General features: G+C 28.5%; 1 protein-coding gene and 1 long non-coding RNA gene across 3 annotated transcripts; both read right to left on the bottom strand.

Moving 5' to 3' along the window:
* Positions 1-12,736: 12,736 nt before the first annotated feature.
* Positions 12,737-15,139, bottom strand: LOC114916470 (uncharacterized). Of its 2 annotated transcripts, none has more exons than XR_014432694.1 (3): positions 14,984-15,139; positions 14,368-14,580; positions 12,737-14,271 (listed from the first exon to the last, which is right to left on the bottom strand). It is a non-coding gene; the product is annotated as an uncharacterized LOC114916470 (long non-coding RNA). The 2 variants fall into 2 exon arrangements; XR_003804910.2 differs by having other exon boundaries at positions 12,737-14,241.
* Positions 15,140-15,374: 235 nt separating this feature from the next.
* LOC109799113 (putative trehalose-phosphate phosphatase J) lies at positions 15,375-18,388 on the bottom strand. Its single transcript, XM_020359630.3, has 12 exons — positions 18,238-18,388; positions 17,901-18,144; positions 17,650-17,790; positions 17,488-17,559; positions 17,265-17,357; positions 17,063-17,125; positions 16,856-16,957; positions 16,655-16,732; positions 16,454-16,523; positions 16,098-16,168; positions 15,845-15,937; positions 15,375-15,741 (listed from the first exon to the last, which is right to left on the bottom strand). The coding sequence occupies exons 2-12, from the start codon at positions 18,135-18,137 to the stop codon at positions 15,673-15,675; spliced, it is 1,089 nt and encodes a 362-aa protein (XP_020215219.1). The 5' UTR covers positions 18,138-18,144; positions 18,238-18,388; the 3' UTR covers positions 15,375-15,672.
* Positions 18,389-22,279: the final 3,891 nt, after the last annotated feature.

Genomic DNA, 22,279 nt, shown 5'->3' with positions numbered 1-22,279 from the left:
CCGCTTAAGTCACTATAATTTTTTATTCCTTCAATAATAGTTTTTATTATACACAAAAATTTTCAAATATACATCAATTTAGTATTATTTCTTTATGATAGTACTTTCGGAATATTTTTTCATCACCGTAATTCGAATAAAAATTTCACAATATGTTTTGATTGATAATAGTGTTACAAATACTGTAAGAGAAAAAAAAAAAAAAAAAGACAATAGTATTACACATATAATTAACTGCTTCTAAGAAAAGGGGACTATAATCTCATTTGAATGTTATATTCAGCTACTAAGTTAAAAACACGAAATTGCATTATAAAAGTGATAATGGTTACATGATAATATATATATTTTTATATGTATATTCATTCTTTTTGTTTTGACGATTGAATTTAGATCTAAAATACATGTTTATTAGTTTTATTGAATAATTAAATGTTCTTATTCAAGACTATCTCCAATATAATTACTTATTTGGATTTTTTTAATTAATACAGTCCTTATTATAAGAACAAACTAACAAACTTATGAAAACAAAAAAGGTTATTTTTTAAATTAATAATATGGCTTAATTATTTTATTTTATAGAATTACTACTAAATCAATGAGACACTTAATATATATTTTTAAACTTTTTACATTTCAAAAATAAAAATAGATGATTATTTGTATTGTAAGAGGTATACAATAAATGAATTTCACTTACTATTGAGAGTATTTTTGTAAAATAAAAATTAATGTTTGACACATAATAGATTAAGTCTTATAAAAAGGATTAAACCAATGTGAAAATTTAAGTTTTATAATAAGAAAAGAGAGCAATAAAAAAATATTACAATGACATCTATAATAATAAAGATTGAACATAAATTTTTATACATTTATCATAATTAAGGATGTAAAAAAACTCATACATGTGGTATTTATGGATAAAAATAAAAATCTATGACAGATAAAAATGAATATTATAAATGGATATCGTGAATAATGAATATGCGTATTTTTTTATACTTGTATGTTAATAAGATGGGTAGGACTCACACACACATGGTTAAAATATTTTGTTGAATATTTTTGAGGTATTTTTTTAGTAAAAACTCACAAATATCCATGAATATTGAAAAAATGTGAATACCCACATAGATATAAGAACAATTACAAAACATATATTTATCCAACAAAAAGAATAACGGAAAGTTATACTAATTCCCACTCTTTAAATTAAGCTTAGTTACTAACTCACTTCAATCATAGAGTAATGAGGTGAAGTTTTTATATACTCCCCCCGTTTTTTTTCATTGTCTTTAAGATTATGCACAAGAATTAAGACAATGATTGATATTTTAGTTTTTCAAAGTATTTATTACATATTTTTCTATTATACCCTTTAGGTGGTTGAAAAAGAAATAGGTACATTAAAAAATGAATAGACACATTATTCGGTAAACATGCATTAATTATCAAGGGTAAAAATGAAAAAGAAAATTAATTAGTCATTGATTTTAAAAAAGTGACAATGAAAAAAAAAATCCGAACAAACGACTATGAAATAGCGCTGATACCATCTTAAAATAGTGAATTTGAGCATAACTCAACCTTATAAAACCAACTTGTAAGGTTAAAGTTATTTTCTACTTATATGTTATTTAATTGTCTAATCTCTGCTTGACGTGGACTTGAATTTTTTCCAATAATAACAATTATGTTAAGGATGAATGAAACTATAGACAACAATTTTTTTTCTTCTTCTTGTGATTAACACATAACATCTTCATTTGCGTTAAAAATAATTTCAAGGATATAATCAAGTACTAAACAATCATAAACCAATTTATTATAACAATAGTATAATTATTTATATTGATGTGTAATTTAATTATTAAAAGTATTTTATAATAAAGATAGCAAGAAGTATAAAAAAAAATTATTTTACAGAAATAAAAATGTTTAACCTGTGCATCGAATGGTAGAATTCCGGTTATATTCTGGTAAAATGCGTGCTCATGAACAGTGATAAACAACAGTATCAGAGTCAGAGAACCCAACCCAAACCCAAACTTCCACTGTTCCAGAAAATCATGTATATTAAATGTACAGTAGTGATATCATGACACGACATCTAAGTTAAACAATTCATGAAGACATAACGTGCCATGTAACAGTTCCCTATCGTATCCTAGTTTGTAAAATTTGAGGAATGGGTATAACCTCATAGCATATTCTTTGTTGATCGTTACCCGATCGAAAACTTTATACTATGTAACAGTTAACGTTATACACATGGCACTTTTGCTTGTTACAATAGAACAAATTATAAGGATCCTCTGAATATATTTCTATTGTTTACGAGATATGGTTACTGCTCCATCAACTTTATTAACGATTAATTAAAGTTTAACTTAGCAGCCTTTGTGGAAATCTCTTTACATAACCCTTTCCGTTTAAATTAATCTTCAACACCCATATCATAAATTCGTGTAAACTGGTTATTAATATTAAGCTCGTCCAATTACTAACTACGCCGCAAGCCCGATAAATTGTTTAGATATAAGTTCGTGTCTTGTTTGACGAACATTCTACGAACTTGGATAATGTAATTGACCAACTGTTCCAATTGACTATTATATTTATTAACGAGTCTTCGAAAAAATTAACGTGTGCATGTCGATAACTATTTTGTTTGTCCAAATCAAGTTGATCAATATAATTAATTGACCGAAGTTGACATGAATTAATCTTTAGTAGTAATTTAGATTACAATATGCAGTCACTGACTACCAAGACCGTAGCTTATGAAGACAATCTGACCTGGCAAACTTTGGCAATATCTGAGACGAATAATCCAAATCTATAATTATAACCATAAAACGTTATATATACTTCATTTAATTTAGACTTCTGTGTGCTCACTTTCTACAAATCACCGGCTATTTTTGTTTTTTAATCCCTTTTCATTTCAATTTTGTTTACCATAATCAATACATCGCAATCTTGACAGGTAATGGTAATGTTAGATTTTCTGATGCTTTCACACGGTTTGTTCTAAATAAAAATGCACTTGTCAAACAGGACAATTTCATTGTAACTGGAATTGTTCATGGAACTTGATCGGAGGGACCCAGTGTTTTTTAGTTGAAAAATAATTAAGGTCATTTCAATCATACTAAATTCAAAATCCAACAGGAGTAAACAGCATATTAGATTCCGATAGGATAAATTCTTCTATAAGTAATTTTACGGGGGTGTATTAGATTAGAATTTTAAAGGATTTTTTTAGTTAAAAAAAATCTTGGGGATATTAAAAGACTTTGCAGGATTTTCATGACTTTTAAGATTTTGCAGGATTCTACAAGACTTAAAATCAGGATTTTAATGGATTCTGCAAGACTTTTCATGGATTTTTTACATTTGATAAGATTTCAAAAAAAATTTCATACATTCAAATTTAAAAAGAGTCAAAGACAAAAATAATAAAAAATAATAATGTCTAGATAAATAATAATAATAATAATTCTCCATAATATTCTATCATCTTAAATAGCATTCACCCACATATCCATAGTTATACTAGTCGTCTAAGTATTAACGTCTTTTCGTTCTTGCTCCTGGGTTTGAAGATGAAGGTTCATCCACCGCTTCAATTTGAAATTCATCAAAACGACATTCTTTACGTAGAAAGTTATGTAGTGCTGCACATACTAACACAAATTCTACTTGTGTCTTAAATAAAAATGGAGGTGCTGACTTAAAAATTGTGAATTTTGATTTAAAAATATCAAATATTCTCTCGATCACATTCCTTAAAGACGCATGACGAAGATTGAACAATTCTTTCTCATTTTCAAGGTCATTACCCTGACCTGCAAAATCTTGTAGATGATATCTTACACCTTGAAATGGAGCTAAAGATTGGCGTCGATTAGGAAATCCACAATCCACCAAAAAATATTTACCTAATTACATATGCAATATATATAATATTAGTATAATAATAATTATAATTATAATTATAATTATAATTATTATTGTTATTTAAAGAATAAGAATTTAGATATAGAGAATATATATATATATATATATATATATATATATATTATTTTTGTTATATATTTTTAACAATATTTATAAATGTAAATTATTCTATAAAATATTTTAACAATATTTTCTTTTTAAAAAAATAAGCTAATGAAGGCATAAATCCTAAACCCTAAAAAATTAGATACGGCAATGTCTTATATTAATTTTCTTTTTTTCAAATATTAAAAAGTCCTAATTTCACAATATAAAAATTAAAAAAAAATCATAGTAAAAAAATAATAATTGTTGAGTCATAAAAGAAAGAGAGATAAGAGTAACAAACTTAAGGAAAGGAGAGAGATCGCAATTTTTATGCTGAGAAGGTTCTTCCCCCAACTAAGATCCATTTTCATCTCATTCTACTCACAGAAACCCTAACAAATTCATCTTTTATATATATATATATATATATTGTAGAGATTATGATATCAATTTCATCTTTCACCTTTTTCTTTTCTTGACGTGTGTTATAAAAACAATTACCACTTAAAAGTTAAAATTTCAAGTATTTTTTTGTGTTATATAAAGGAACAAATTCAACTACATAGAAAAAAATAAAGCAAGTCAATTAAAGAGAACGAACAGAAAGATAGAGCAAGTTAATGACACTATCATTTACATATCGGAGTTTCACAAAATAGGGGAATGAGATGAGAACAGTATTACAATATTATATATGAGCAATGAACAATAGTGCAGTATTATTAGCAGAGAAAAAAATGGAGAAAACAAAAGCATAAAAAAAGATGAAAAACTCACTTAAAAATTCTTGAAAAGTCACTTCAAACAATCCTTCAAAATCCGATGAGTTTGGATGGGATTGTTTTATGAATTTGGTATTTATAAATAACACTAGAAAGTCCTTCAAAATCCCTCTCACACAACAATCCTTTAAAATCTTTATATTTTTGAATACCAATGGATTATTTTTAAGTTATAAAAAATCTCAAATGAATACCAATGGATTTTAATAGACTCTTTAAAAAATCTTGAAAATCCATATTGAATACCATTGGATTGTTTTTATGTGACATAAAATCCTGATTGAATACCAATGGACTTTTTTACTCAAAAAAAGTCTTTTAAAATCCTACGAAATCCTAAACCAATACACCCTCCTTAGAAGAAAAAAAATGAAATAAACCTTTCATAAGGTTTTTTTTTTACTAGTGTTCTAAAGATTCACTTGAGACTAATCTAATCTGATTAAGAGATAAGTAAAATTTGGTTAAAGATTATTTTCGTCAAGGATTGAACTTAAACATTGTTCGAATGATTCAACCTTAGGATCAACACATTAATCACTTATGTCCACTAACTTTTTAGTTAATCTATCATTAAAGCTAACTTACGTGTAAATTAAAAAAAATAAAGATTTTAAAGAACTTAATAAGAGACAACTTCTTCAAATTAGTTTATCTTTAAATTAATTTTAGTTTTGGAAAAGTTTTGTTCATCTTTTCTTTCTATTTTTCTTTCTTATAAGTATTTTTTGAGAAATTTTATCCAAATATTCTCTTAAGATGTATTTGTTATGCAAAAGATAGCAAATAAATAATGAGGAAAGCAAAAAAAAATGCATGTAAAGAAATAATTATGATGGTTTGGTATGCACAAAATTTGTCAACAAAGAAATAAAAAGATATGGGTCTCACACATTTTTATTTCCTCACAAATTAATGCAAAATGAACAATACACACTTAAAATATTTTTGTATTCAAATAAAACGTATTCACATTTGAATAAAAATATTACTCATGTAGAATTATTTATTTATTTATTTAAACAAATAAACCCTTTATTCAAATGCATTTTTTTTAAAATATAAACTTAATTATATCCAAATAGAATTATTCGAATAAAACGTAGTTCCATTCCAATAGAATTATGTTTCATTAAAATGAAACGTAATTCTAATTGAATTATGTTTATTCAAATAAAAGTTAGAATTTTATTTATTTATTTTAAACCATTATTTTATTTATTTAATTTAAATTTATAATTTAAATTTAAAATATTATTTTTAAATTATTTATTCATTTTTAATTAATTTTATTTCAAATATTAATTATTTATTTATATCCTTTTTTATTTAAATGATTAAAATAAAAATTAATTAATATTTATTTCTATCTTACTAAACATATATAATATTATTTCTCACTTATTTCTCTTTAGCCTATCAATCAAAATTTTATTTTATTTTATTTTTACTTTTACTCATTTATTTTTTCCTTCTTTTTACTCTATTTCTCACATATTTCTTTCTTCACAATCAAACATAGTGTTACTATATTGCACCAACTGCAATAATAATAAATTAACTATAATGGGGAAATCAGGGTATTATTACTTGAAGCACGTTAGAGACACTAAGGCTCTTAATTAAAAACATGTATATAGCGTAATACGCATATGCATGATAACTTCTTTGATCACTAGCTTAGAAAAGCAAGAAAAAGAAAAACACTACATGTGAGTTTATGGGACAAACAGAACATAGTGAAGTGATTTGGAAGATAACACCTTGTTGTACTTGAAACAATATATGCCAATTAATGGCTGTGGATATAATGCAGTTTTTCGAACTGCGAGTGTGAGATTTGGTTTTCTTTATCCAATTGTAAAGCAAGTGGGAGTTTGTGTCTAGAAAAAGAAAGTGGCAAATAAAGTTATTAGTTCTGACCGTCTTAAAAATATATTTTCTGTGCATGTTGACAAAAAATAAATTAATTAAGGAATGAGTAATACCAAGATAGTTATTACAATTAATACGAACATTTTAAAAGTTTATTAAAATATATACTACAAGTGTAAATAAATTATTCTTTTAATTAATTAGAAACTACTTTTTATGTGATTTTTAGGATAAAAATTATGAGACTCAATAAACTTATTATATATAATTAGAATTTAATGATTATGCATTTTTGGTGTATATAAAATTTTTACATTATCTACCATTAAAAAGACATAATTTGTATATTTTTTTAAAAATAATTATTATAAAAATCAATAAAATTAATATAATAATAATGTGTGATTAGTAACGGTATAAAATTATTCTACATTGTTGACGCAATGTCTATATATATATATATATATGAGAGAGTTATAATTACATTGATATAACTTTTACTAAGTATTACACTACTTAATAACTTTATATTAAATGTGAATTTTTTAAATTCAACTATTAGATTGAAAGTTCTCTACTCTCATATATACAAAATTTTATATTAATCCAAGATGATTTGATACTTCATTTTTATAAAACAAAATTAACATAATATATTTATTTCAAAATACACTAAAATATGAACACTTTGATCATCTTCAAATTATTGTTCAATTTTAACAAAATTTGATATACACATATAAAGTGATATGAACTTTCAATCTACCAGTTAGATTTACAAAATTCACATTTAATATAAAGTTATTGAGTGGTGTAACACTTAATAAAAGTTACACCGGTGTAATTATAATCCCCTATATATATATATATATATATATATATATATATATATATATATATATATATTTGAATAAGGAATGATATAAAAATTAAAACTTCATCGTTATACTTTTTTAGTATGACCGTGAGGTATTTAGAACTTTTATTTCACACCTGATTAATTCTCCTTCTCTTGAGGTTGACTATTTTTTTCTTAATAAAAATTATAATATACTTAAATTTTTCCATATTACTTATCTTTTTCATTACTAAGTCATCATAGTAATTCAAAATGGATCATTTAAGAGTAAAAGTAATACATTTGATAATAATTTCATTTCTAAACAAAACATAATCATTAATTAAAATAACATAAATGTTGAATAACATATGCCAATTATTATTTTTTCAATTTTTTTTCCCATTGATTCTTTAACCAGATGATGAGATCTCAGGCAAATAGTTAAATAATAGTAACAAATATATTAGTCAAATCTAAGGAAGTCGTTCAATAGAGGTCCAATCCAAGATCGTTGTCGCGTTGGCTAAGTCACATACAAGGACGGAGCCAAGGGGGGACCTACGGGTGCCACGGCCCCCCCAACAATTTTAATTTTTTTTTATATTTTTTTTTATATGCTTTTGATACTTTAATTTTCATTTATTATAAATTATATATTATTTATTCTCGGCCCCCCAGTATTGAAATCCTGGCTCCGTCCCTGGTCACATATATATATCTTGATTCTTGACAACTTAATTCGTGGATAAGGACTGGTTTGGATAGCACTGTAGATGCCTCAATTGTTACGTACGTATCTCAATATTGTTTTGGTTTGGCAGATCTATTTAGTCGAGATAAATAACCTTTACATTATATGAATAATACTAATAAGTACATTGCACGTAAAACAAATAAAACTACATTTTATTTTGGAAATAAAATCACCTTCATTGGAAACTAGCCAAACATTAATTTATGATTCTACTTAAATAAAATTTTCAATTAATGAAAAATTATTTTATGTCAACTTTTGAAAAAGTTGAATGAGATAATTTTTTTATATATATAAATTAACTTTAAATTTTGAAAAAGTTATGTACCGGATAGGTCTTTCGGCCACAATCCACATCACTCGTTCGGTATTCGGCCAATCGATAGGGCATTTATGTCGAATGACCATATTTCGAAACGCCCTCGACCCAAGAACCTAATAGTTCGACACGCTTAGCACTCAATGAACGATTGACTATTGGGACATATCATCGTCACCCCATACCATCATTCGGTTAATCAGCCCAATCGGTCAGGCTGACTAGGCCGAACGTTCATACTATGGACACCCTCGACCTTAGGGGGCTTGACAGTTCGGCACCTTCGGCGCGCGAGGACCGATTGAAGTCATTACATTTTAGAGACTAGCATACCTTCAATCAAAAGGGAATGACCTAATGAGCATGTTAATTAACCTTAATCATTGATTAATAGCTAATCATGGACATAAAGTAAATTACAAACTATTACCTAATTTGGTAACTCTAGTACGAGACTCATTGAGAGCAGGGCCCATTAATGTCAGTATAAATATTTCACATCTCAAGATAACGTCACTGTTCATTTATTACTATCGATATCCGTGCTTGTTCTGATTTGAGTGTCAGAATGCCTTTTATAGGTACCTTTCCCTGCTGGAATATTCGTTTGGAACTCTCGTTCGGTCTTCAAATTATGAAAAGATTACTAGTGTACCCTTCTGACAGGTACAAGTTAAATCAAAAAGTTTCTTTAAAATAACTTAACTTTTGAAAAATTTAAATCAAAACTTTTACAAATTAATTTCTACATAATTTTCTTTTAACGTATGATATTTTTTTTATTATCAATACTTATACAAGAGTTATAAAAGGGATGATAAGCTAATATTACATCTATATCTCCTGTGAAAATAATGTGTATCTGTTCTCCCAAAATAACACTTCAACTCCGAACAAAGAAAAGAGATTAAACTTATAAACAAATAAATTATTTCTTAAAAAATTGTAAATATAAATCAAATTTACTATTTAATGTTTTGAAAATTCTCATTTAATTCCCAATTATAAAAAAGTTGTCCACTTCATTCCTTAATATTAATAAAAAAAATAGAGGTTAAAAAATCAATGTGAATAGTTTTTCTTTTTTAAGAAAAAGACAGATTAAAAAATGAGAAAACTATAAATAAAAAAAAAAAAGTTGAGAACTAATTTGAAAATTTATTGAAAGAAGCTTAATTAAAAAAGAATAAATTGCTTTTCAGAAGGCAATAAACCGAAAAGGAGTGTTGGATTAAAGGAGTAACATATCTTTAAGTTAAGTTTTGATTATTGAGAAAGTTGGAGTATTTAAACTTTAAAATAAGCATGCATGCTTTTAATTGTTCTGAAGAAAGGGGGCCTCCCACCTTTTGTGATTGCACTAGGGCATAAGCATTCACATGGTTAGTTGGAAAACCTTTTCCTTTTTCCCTTTCTCTAAATGGTTAGTGGAAGAATGCAGTCATTCTAACAGGAAACAATGTTTTATTCCTATTTCTGTGATCCTCTTTTTGGGTTCATTCGTGTCCATTTCGCTTGTTGCAAGTGTATATTGATACCATCTTTCTTCCATTATTTATTGTAATTAAAATAATATTCGACTTTTAGCTAAATTCCCTCACCACCTGACTCTGAATTTTATCAATCACATAAAGACACAAGTCATGCTGGCTTGATGCTTTATTCTTCATTTCACTGTTTTATAATCACCTTTATGCTACTTACAACATTGTAATTAGTTCCGAATATGGTCGTGTTCCCGTACAAGTTGCATTCAACAAATACTCCTTGTTGCCATTCACATTCTATCGTTTGGAATAAATTTTCATCACCATGATGACAAATTTTATTGGTCAATTAGGAAAAATGTTATAATAATATATATAAATAAAAAATAATTCTCATCTAGGATTGAGTTAAAATTTTAATTTATTTATTTTAAATAGTATCCAACACTTTTTTTTTTTAAATAGTATCAAAACATAAATTTTATGTTTGAGGTACCCATTATTCATTTCAAGTTTCAAACTACCTAGAAAAAATTAAATTCCATAAATTTCAAATTTAAGAAGTCTAATTCTCGATATGTAAAAGTGTTAAAATTTAAGATGAGAGTTAAACTCCAATCATCATTAAGAAATAAATCTTTAATCATTTATAATATTTGCATAAATGTTAATGTATATAATTGATTGAGCCCTTTACTTGGATGACCCTTCCCACCTTGAATTAATTAAAGGTGGAGTAGCATAAAACTCCCGTTACAATGAATGAGTAGTATATGAACACGTATGATAAATAAATGGAGTGGGAAAATAATTGGTTGAATACACGTGACAGTGTAGAAAGGAAGAGCACGAATGAGGCAGCAACACATATTAATAATAAGTTGTTTGCACTCTGAATGAAGCAGCTTTCAGGTGTTATAAGTCATTATAGGAAAGTAGAGGGTAGAGGCATTGTTTTGTAGCCCATTTAAAGGGTATCAAGGGATCACATGGAGGGCCATGTGACTGGAAACACAACCAGTGAAGCTCTCAACTAAGGCAAATTCTTTAGCTTAATTAATTAATTAATGGTGTGTGTGTGTACGTGTATACACATTGACATAGTAGCATGGTTTTTATAAATAGGTTGTGGCAGGAACCAGGAAGTGACAAAAACCATGGTATTCGCAGCCATTTGTGGGCTCGACCCTCAAAGCGGGGACCGATTCCCCAAAATAACAAACAGAAACACAGCCACAGGTGATGATGATACATACTAACCACAACCAAACACCTGTACTCATTTGCCATTGCTAACCAGCTAAGCTTCTGACAACTTAAATGTCAATGCCACTTGCTACTTGCTACTTTCTATTAATGTTATCGTCAAAATTATATTTACGAATATGCTTAAGCTACTTGTTAAAGAATCCAAAAACTTTTTTTTTTTTAATTAAAGCTGTGACAATACACACTCCTGTATTATTTTAATGCAGTTTTTTTTTTATATAATTTTTTAAATGTTGATTATTTAACTATTAGCAAGATCCTTAAATTTAAATATTAATAATTTATTTTCTTTAATATTGACTCTTTATTATTAATTATTAAAATTTATTAAAAATCACAAATTTGATCAATTTTAAGAGAAAAAAACATTAAATAAGATGTGAAATTTATAAGATTTTTGATTTTTAATAAATCTTGACTAACAATAAAAGTGTTACAAGAAAAAAGTGTTACAAAGAGTTTTCACTATCATTTTTCGTTTAAACTTATAATGAAAAGTTTAAAACAAATGTTATAATGGAATGAAAAATGAAAAGTTTTAATTGAAAAGTATGAATACGCTTCTATTTTTCAATTTGTCTCCATTATGATTTTTAACAAAACATTCTATTTATATTCTTAAGGTTTTTGTTAGCAAAAGCTCAATTTAATTATACATTGCATGTTAGTGTTATGCCTTTCTAAAAGGTGTTATTAGTGGTTATTCTAACTTTTGCTCTAACTTAAATAAGAGTCACCGGTCCAAATATTAGTGGTAATTTTAAACAAAAAAAAATAAAGCATTTAAGAGAAGTTTTTTTAAAAAAAATATATTAAAAATTGTAATTTTTTTTTATAAATTTATTTTCAATTAATTTAATAAATTTTAAAATTAAATTTATAAATAAACTCACATTTAATAAAATCTTATTAAATAATTAATTAAATTATTTATCAAAATGTGTCCCGACTCCGAATAGGATATATACAGAATCATTTTATTACAGAGAAGGGACGTGTGTGATTAGTATTTATTCTAATGAAAACAAGGGTAACATATTAATTCCTATAACAATAATGTGTGGACACTACTCGTGTATTACAAGCATGCATTTGACAATTTTTTTTTCCTCTATCTTTCTTTTAATCATATTATTTACTATATATATTTATACTTTTGTCTCTTCTACCTCTTTCTCTCTCAATTCTCAAAAGATCAAACAGCATTAAGGGTTTATGCATTATTATTCTAATGCCTACGTTTTCCGATGACAAGGTTGGTTCGTGGCAAGTCCTTAATATAAAAGGACTTGTATACAAGTTTTTATTATACACTACGCAGTGAACCTGGTAGCTCGATCAACTTGTAAGATTAAATTATAAAATTTTATATTCGAATAATGTTGATACTCTTTCGCTAAGAAATTTTCTATAATTATTATTGTATATATGCATTGACTTCAAAGCAAAACAATTTTCTTTGAATTTTTTTTCTTCAATATAGTATTTGGGGGTATGTTGGAGAATTTTTATTGAACAAAAAACAAGAGGAAAAAAAGAGAGAGTACAATTGGTGGAGAAAGGTTGTTCAACTTTTGCTACTCGCCAATAATTGAAAGTTACAAAAACCTTAGTTTAATTCAGCTAAGACATCAATGATAGAGAGAAATCTAGTGGAGTCCATCTTTCCACGTCCGACAAGGTGAGGGCTGTCAATAGATGGAGCAATGTTAGTGTCTCTATTTCAAATATCTGTTATATATTCTTCCCATCAAACATCTACTTTTGAGTGGATTCCAACTCTTCTTTCAACCATATGGATTTCCTAACCCAAAGTTGAGTTTTACTTTTACTAACCTAACCAAATCATTAACCTTCCTCATTTTAATTTTCTTAAGATTTTATTAGAAGATCCGGTCCAATCTCATTTTATCTTATTCTCTTTAAATAAAATTTACGTACAGTATTATATTATAGGTGTTATGAATGTTGTTTTTCAATTAAAATTCGGTAATATCAACGTAATGTTCTTTTCATAAGGTTTCACCCTGAAGTAGGTTACTTCAATCTTAAGTACCCAATGAGCAGTCCTTGTTTCTCTCTTCTTTTTTCTTTTGCCAACTTTGCACAACATACAGAATCTACCCTATATAATCTGAGCCTCATTACATTATAAGCTAAATTTTGGTTATATTATTTTTTGTTTAATACGGGCACAGCTTTTGTGCATGTGTTTAATATCTGTGGTCAATTCACATGATTTGTGGTTACTTGAATCTTTTATAATAGTCTCGGCAAAGTCTTATTATATAAGGTGCCAACTCACATTTGTTCTTAAACAAAGCCGGCATTTGGTTCATAAGAAAGTGGGACACCAAAGTATAATGGAATTATACCAAACCTTTCTCACCTTCCCTTCATCAAAGACTCAGCATCGGTATCTGTTACCAATTTGTAAAACGAAGCACCTTTTTCATACATGGGACACCAAGTTTTGTTTCCGAATTTATCGCCAACCCGCATGTGATTTAAAAACTTAATTATCTAGGCAATTGGCATCAAATAATCCAGAAATACCCCTATTTGCTCACATTAAATAACAGTGGAAGATTGTTGATTTAGAATCAAACCAAGACTTAATTTATTGGTGTAACTACCAAACTTTCTAAACCACTATTTAAATATTCTCTTCTTGCTTTACCCAATATTGATCTAGTTAGAATCAACCAGCTCATACATAGTAACACTTACATTACATCTTGGTATTCAACTTTCTGATCATAGGAGTGAGTATTAGTATTACTCTCTTTTCTGTTGCTTCTCTGTCTTTGGTTGGTTGGTCTACTGCAGTATTTGAATCCATGATGCTATTTCCAGAACTAAAAGGAGCATTTGAAGAAATGTCAGTACTGCATGACAGAATGAAAGACATGAGATTTTTTTTATCTGTGTACGGACAAAGAAACATTCATTCAATTCAAACGTTCAATAATGACATAGCATACCGTTCTTTGAGCACCAACCCGGCCTAACCCACAACTTCAACTTTTGAGTCAGCTTCAGACACAAATCTTTGTAACAAGTTAGTTGACGAGGGGCCATCTTCATACTCGAGTCTCCAAGTATTCAACATTTCAATCGATAATCATTAATGGTGATGAATCTTATCTCCAAGTTAAGGGTATACTTCATCTAGGAAATTTTCTTATCCTGCTATACTGCATATTAGTAATAGCTTTAGTTAATTATGCACGTGTGTCTTCAGACATACAGTATTACAATACATATTATGGAATATTATAGGGATTGACTAGCTCCCTTTCTGACAAGGTTGTGAATTGGAGCCTATAATGAAGCAAATTAAACCTCTAAACTTTTAATCAACAGTTAAATAAATTAGCATGTTACTTTAATTTATTTTTCATATTAGTGACTCATGTTTAATGTCAGTTACTATTGGTCTAAATCTAACCAAGACAAAAAAATATCCTTGCAGAGAAGGAAAACAATAATTGAGATTGATGGAGAAAGAGCTGCATCAATTGAGCCATGCGCCCCCTTTCTCTTATGTTTTTTTGTTTTATTAAAGCAAGAGATATGATTGATGTGAAACGACCTTACCCCTTTCATTTCCTGCTCCAATGGTGAAAACAGACCATCACTTCATAAGCTTATTCAAGGTGTCATTATCTAATGGCATGTCAAATTCCTTTTCCATGGACTGTTTAGTAGAGGAGAGGAGAGGAGCTAAATAAGTTTCTTGTAGTTTCCTGTTAAACGGAAATTATTACAGTCCAATACTACTAAACCTCGATGGGACGCATTTAGGTTTTTCATTTTACTAGAAAAAAAAATAACACTTAATTATATTATCACACAGAGACTAATTAAGAATTATGTAATTTAAGACTGTCCAATAATTTATTATGTCAACCTTTTATTCTCATTTTTCAGTCATTATTTCTTAGGAGCTCGCAAACAAGAAGGTAACGTGGTAAGACAAACACGTTAATTGAGAAACCATACTTGATCTTATTTTGATGGATGTAACAAGGAAGAGAGAAACTACAATCCATTCAGGCTTGCATCTGAAGGCTACATAAACTTTTACCATGTACTACACACTAGTTGGCTAATTACATGAATGTAGACGTCTTTCAAACTAAGAAAGACACTTTTGTCTTTCTTTTTCCATACATTTTTGTTCTGACTTGAACAAAAAATACAAAGCATCCTATATTCTACCCAAGCTGAACTTCTTTTTTCATGGCAAGGTAGGGATGTGCATGTCATTTCATCTACACATTTATTTACACACGGGAACGTGCTCGCTGGGACACATGTTTCCACTCCACCAAGCGTTGAAGAAAGTTCATCACCTGCATGAAATAAATACATTAATACATAAATAACAATAAGTTATATTTTGGACATAGAAAACAATGTACAAAAATAGATGAACTAGTAAAAAATTCTACTTGCCTCGTTTGGATCCTGTAAAGAGTAAGATGCACTTGTGTCTTTTGGAAATTTGGAGACAAGAATACCAAAACCTTGTCCTCTGTCTCTTAATTTCTGCATATTAAAAAAATCGAAATCCTTTAGGCTTTAGCTTTTTAATCATCCCAAGTAAGATAGTTAACTTACACAAAACTATTAGTCTCTAAATTAAAAGAGGTGAATTTTTATAGAACTTTATATAAAGGAAATAATAATAATTGAGATCTTTGGATACCTTGAAAGCATCTTCATCGGATCGATCATCGCCAATATAAACAGGAAAGACATCACTACAATTGGCCAAACCTGTTGAAAAATATTTGTAATTTAGATGATGGTGGACAATTTAAAAAAAAATTAATATAAATTAAGAATCTCATGTGTTAATGTTCAATGAGTAAACTAATCACGTAGGGTATAGGAGCATTCCTTTAATTATTTGCAATAGTCAAGACTCTAAAGGGTTATCCAACAACTGAAGATCACAGACTTGTACTTAACTTTGTGCCATTAATACATGTTCTATAAAATATGTTAAGCACATGTTCAATTGTGAAACTAAAAAGTAGAGTGTGTTAGACTAAAACTCACCAAGAGACTCTAATAAAAATTCCAAGGCCTTCCCTTTGTCCCATTTAATAGTGGGACGAATCTCTAGCACCTGTGTTAAACAAAATGACAATGAAATTAAGTGAGACACATCGCTCTCTCACTTCTTACTCCTTCCAAACTAAATCAAACGCTTAGTAAAAAAATAGATAAAAAAAACAAGAAAACAGAACCATGGCCCACCTTTCTTCCTTGGGTAAGTCGAAGCTTGGGGTAGTCCTTTAAAACTGATTTCACTTGGCGTGCCAGTTCACTCCATTTCTATGTATAGTGCATTTGGTTTAGACTTTTTCATGAACAGAGAAATAGTCTATGTAATATAATACTTCAAAAAAATTGGGGCAGGAACAAAAACACAAATATGGATGGCTGTATGGTTTGTACCTTTTCATCAACACAACGAAAATGAACAGAGAGGCAGAACTTGTTGTTCTCAACCAAAGCTCCAGAAGTTGATTTTGTCTTATCAACCAACTGTTGGTACACCTAAAATTTTGTACCCCCAAAAAAATTACTTTAAACATTCTAGAAATGAAAACCATTTGATTTGGCTAAGGTGATAGTGTAAAACTAATAGACTAATAGACCAACCTCATCTATCATGGGAAGAAAATCACTGGCTGCTTGAAAAAGAATTGTCTCAGCTTTGCTATCCTACGGACACCAACCAATGCAAAATTATGTTTTCAGTGTCATAAAATTTGAAAAAGAAATAAAAAGAAAAGTTAGGAGTTAGGAACATATGTTCCATATAATAAATAAGCAGTACGTACACTACAACTAACTAACTCACTTTGTTGTATTTGGAGCTTCTTGTTGGCCCTTTAATATCCATGCCATGGCTTCCAGCATAGTACAGCTCTGCCAATCGAACAAAATTGTATACCTATTGTTTCCAAAGCTACCATCAAATTAGGACAAAAAAAAAATAATAAAAGAAAAGGAAAGGAGAGAAGGATAAGTACATAACAAGATCACAGAAATAAATTTACTCTAACCAACTTTTAATATTGTACCTTGTCTTTGCATCTACCAGTCACTATAGCAGTAGGGAAACACCTTGCGACTTTCCTCACTGTTTTTCTCATCTGATACAAAAAACAACAAATAGTGGTAACAATTTAGCAGGCAATAAGTCAAAGACAAGGTTGAAAAACATTGGAAGAAACGAAACTAACCGAATGACTCATGAAAGCACGATCAGGGTCCTCGACTATAGGGGACAGCGTACCATCATAGTCCAGAAACATGACAATTTGTTTACCCTTTGACGCGTCAACAATTTGGTCAAACATGTCTAATGCCGAGGGATGGCGAAGCTGTTTGACAATGATAAAAACATTATGTTACGTAGGTTTAACAAAGTCAGATCCACTATTTGGAATTTAGACATGTGAAATAAAAAGGGCCTAGTGGTTTTGATTCTCACAATCCAAGAACTATGCTCCTGAGTCAAAGAAGGTGTGGACTTAAGATGGGTTGGAGAAGAGGCTCTCATGGACTCAACCCATGCATTGATTCTTTGGCCACCATTGATTTCAAGGTTCTTCAAAACCCTTCTCCTTGAAATGGAAATGTACCCTCCTGGCGCTGCTGGTGGCTTTGGGAAAACGGTTAAGGAAACTCCAGATTTGGTGTCAGACACTACCACATTCTGCTGCGTCATTTTGACACTACAAAAACAAAACCAACTCACGTATGAATGTATTGTATGGTATTACTATAGGTTAGTGATTATTAAAACCAAGTGTAAGACATTTTCTTACGTTTGAGAAGTATAACTAAGTTGAACCAAGTGTGGCTGTGGATGAAAGAGGAAAGGGATTAATAGTAAAAAGGAATGGAAGAGAGACAAGAGAAGGGCAAGTCTTAGAGTAGTGAAGAGAGTGAGTGTGAATGTGTGAGGGAAGAGACAGAGTCCCCTGCATTGAATTTATAGTTGGAAAAGAGAAGCTCCAAAACACTCTGGTGGGACCCACGAACTGGGCCCCACGACTTTGCCAACCCCGATATCCCTGAGGTCCCCACCATAGTCCACAGACCACACCATCTTTCCTCTTTATTACGTGTCTCTGTGTGTGTGCATTCAATAAGATTGAACAAGCTACAATATTGACTCTCGAAATTGTAGTGTGTGTGTGTGCGTCCAACATTTTGTGTATGTATGTTAGTATATATAATATCACTGTATTTCTTTAAATTATCGTAGGAATAATACTTGTGCATGTCCTTGTACATACGTGTGATGTGATGGGATTAATCGTTTGTGCGAAAAAACTTTGGTAAAACATGTTAGAATCAATTAATCAAATGTTAAAGTCATGGCATACAGGTAACAGATGTAAGAAGTGTGTTACATTGAGGTTTAAATTAAAGCAAACACACGTTCTTAGGCAATCAGTGGAAAACGAAAAGAACTTCCGAATTTTGCAAAACTCCATTTTCAAGCATGATTAAGGGTAAAAGCATACAGATTATATCAGAATTTATGAGGTTATGTTTATTAATTTAATTGATAGGAAAAATTCAACAAGTACACGTGTTAATTAATGAAAGTAAGATGAATGTTAACAACACATTATTCTTTCTAATATATCCTTCTCCATACATTCATTTTTATTGGTTAAAATTTATATAAAAAAAGTTACAAAATTAAGAAGAGTGTGTTAGAAAGATGAATGTGTTGCTATAATACTCCTTTTAACAAACTCATTCTTATTAGTTAAAATTTATTTACAAAATTAAGAGAAGTATGTTAGAATTTATTGAAAACTACAAAATCAAGAGTAGTATCCTAGAATTTATTAAAAATTACAAAATTAAGAGAACGAGTCATTAAAGAATATGAGACTTCTTAAATATTATATTTTTCAATAAATTTTAACTAATTAAAATATATGCTTTAAAGAGTGTTTAAGAAATTGCGTAAATAAATATAAATATTTTTCCTATAAGAATTTGATTGGATTACTAATTCACAAAATTTTTATTATTTGAACTTAACTTTGAAGTGATTATTAAAAGAAGAAACAAATATAGAAATCAAAAATCATCGACCATAAATTGATTAACATGAAATTATTATAATTTAACTAATGATTTCAAGTTGGAACGCTATATATATTGTTATATTAAATATTTGAATTGAACATTATTGTTCACCATAGAGAAACATCCAATTGTTACTCCATGTAATCAATATTTTTTTCCTTTCTAAACTCAAGTTCTAACCTCTAATTAAAGGTTAAATGCACGAATTAGGTTAACGTCGATTCATTGACAGCTTGAATTTTTTTCTTATAAATTAATAACCCTGAGTTATTAGATTTACCTATTAAAACAAGCATTAAGCTTAAGATTTCATATGAATTTTATCCCTTGGATATCAATACCTATGCTATTAAAACCGGCTCGAATAAGCCAAAGTGGAACATTTTCGGTGTGGTGTATCTTTGTGAGGATCAACTTATTTGTAGAAACGTTTTTTTAGATATTTTTACTTTAAAATATTTTTTTTATTTTAAAAAAAATGTTTCTAACTTGTACCAAAATAGACTCTATATCATCCTTATTTGGTTTAAAAGTTATTAAGTAAGAAAATGAAATTACTATATATTATATATATTATTTATGTGTAGAGAAATGTTAGCAATATACTATTTTTAACACATCTTTATTTATTAATTGAAATTTATTAAAATTTATAAAATCATTAATAATGCTAAATAAACAAGAAGTCAAGAAGTGAGATCCACATAAAATTTTGAATTCTAATAAATTTTTGTCAATAATAAAAAATTGTGTTCAAGATAGTGTTTTAAATAATATATTCGCCCTCAATTTACAATTCGTTTTATGTCATTAATTTCACACTATCGACTCTAACACTAAGGGCATATAGCTATTAAATGGCAAGTGTGGGTCATGATTAGGGGTGGGCAAAAAAAACTAAACTGAGCTGAACTGAACTGAACTGGTGGTGAACTGTACTATAAAAAACTGAACTGTTTGTAAAAAAAACTGAACTGAACTGTTTAAAAAAAACTGAACTGAACTGAACTGTTGTAAAGTTGAACTGTACTGAACTATAAAAACTGAACTGAATTATAAAAATTGAACTATTTTTATAAAAGAATAAAAATTAAATGTGTTTAACATGTTATGTCTTAATAGATTAGCTCGATAGTCTAATAACCAAAATTTTAGAAAAAAAGTGATTTGAAAAAAAATTGTATCAATTTTGTTGAACTTAACGGATCAATTGAGCTATGTTGAACTACTTATTTTTAGGCTTAAAATTCACTGAGTTTGTTTGACTTAATTTTATATTTTTTTCCTTTGAAAAATTTAAATAAAATGGAAAATAAAGTAAAGTTGACAAATGTGTCCTATTTTGATAGATCAATGAGTCAAAATTGTTCAATTCAAAATATCATAACAGTTTAGTGCAGTTTAAATTGCAGTTCAGTTCAAGTTTTTATAGTATAGTTCAGTTCAGTTCAATGACACAAAAGAATAGTTCAGTTCAGTTCGTCTGAACTAATATTTAGTTTAGTTCAGTTCATATGAACTACTTTTAAGTTCAGTATAGTTTTTATAAGTTCAGTTCAGTTCAGTTCGTTTTGCCCACCCCTAGTCATGATCCCCTCGTGATCGATGTATTCTCTTGATTCTTCCAATAACTTATGGTTCATAAATCACAGGCTCATAACAAATGAGTCTCAACAAAGAACACGTACAATAATTAACGAGGACTCGTTTTCTACGGAAATAGCCATCATAGAGGAAAATAAATATTACATGTTGAAAGCTAAAGAATATTTCTTTACAAATATATATAATTTGTACTAAGAATATCTTTTAACCGATCGAAGATTAATTCATTTCAAATTATATATAAAGATTATCAAAATGAGTTTTATCCTTTCTAATAATAAAAGACTTTTCCATACACAGTCTTAAAATCCAATCCTTGTTAGTATGCTATAGAAACCCAAATATTTATCTTTGTCTAAGTCCTTCTTAGATTTTCTTTTACCTAATTTTTCAATTGTAGAAATAAAAAAACAAAATAATTAAAAGAAACAAATAATTTGAATCAAGTAAAAATATAGTTTTATATGAATTAAAGTATATTATGATTCACTTATATAATTTGTAAAAAAATAAAAATAAAAAAAAACTTACATAAAGAGGTTTCTCTTCAAAATTGTTGTTCGCTTTGGCGAGATATAGACTAAATACTAGCTTTGGTATCTAATTACCACAAATGTACATACCATATTAGTAATTAGTAATACATTTGAGAGTATAGTTATTATTATTATAGAAACCATTATAATTTTTGGTTTTCACAATTTGTTCCTAAGGTGATAATAGGAAATCAAACCAACAAAATAATAAATTAGTTGAGGTATGTTGATTGATGTAAGGCGTGATTTGATGTGCAGTAATTACTATGAGGTGCAATATGACTGTATGAGATGTACAAATCAAGATGACTTTTAGAGGTCAAAAGCCTTTAATGGGTGTAGGTCAAGATGTTTTAAGGAGTCATGCCCTTAAGTTCAACATTTATGAAGAGCCTATATGGAACAACTGTCGCAGCTTGATAAGCCAACGAGTGAGGGTTGTCAAGATCTCACATGGGCATGAATTTAACCAATGTGAATTTCTTTTTAATTACAAGCATAAGCATACCCAAGTGATTGTTCAAGGATGGATGAGTCTCGGATGTACATAATGACTTCAAAGTATTTTTTTTTATCTATAAATTTATAGTAATGGCATAATGTAAAACTTAAAATT

This window comes from Cajanus cajan, chromosome 3, assembly GCF_000230855.2.
Source record: "Cajanus cajan strain Asha chromosome 3, NIPB_CcT2T_4, whole genome shotgun sequence".
NCBI lineage: Eukaryota > Viridiplantae > Streptophyta > Magnoliopsida > Fabales > Fabaceae > Cajanus > Cajanus cajan.
Note: the sequence above shows the minus strand (reverse complement) of the source record. Positions and strands in the feature narration are given on the sequence as shown.

Bases quoted from the DNA above. Each gene is read 5' to 3' on its own strand.
- LOC109799113 (XM_020359630.3), bottom strand. From the start codon at position 18,137: ATGACGCAGCAGAATGTGGTAGTGTCTGACACCAAATCTGGAGTTTCC. The intron at 17,791-17,900 runs GTGAGAATCAAA...ATTGTCAAACAG, and splicing joins AGGAGCATAGTTCTTGGATT to CTTCGCCATCCCTCGGCATT. The intron at 15,938-16,097 runs GTATCCAAAGAT...TTTAATATGCAG, and splicing joins CCGATGAAGATGCTTTCAAG to AAATTAAGAGACAGAGGACA.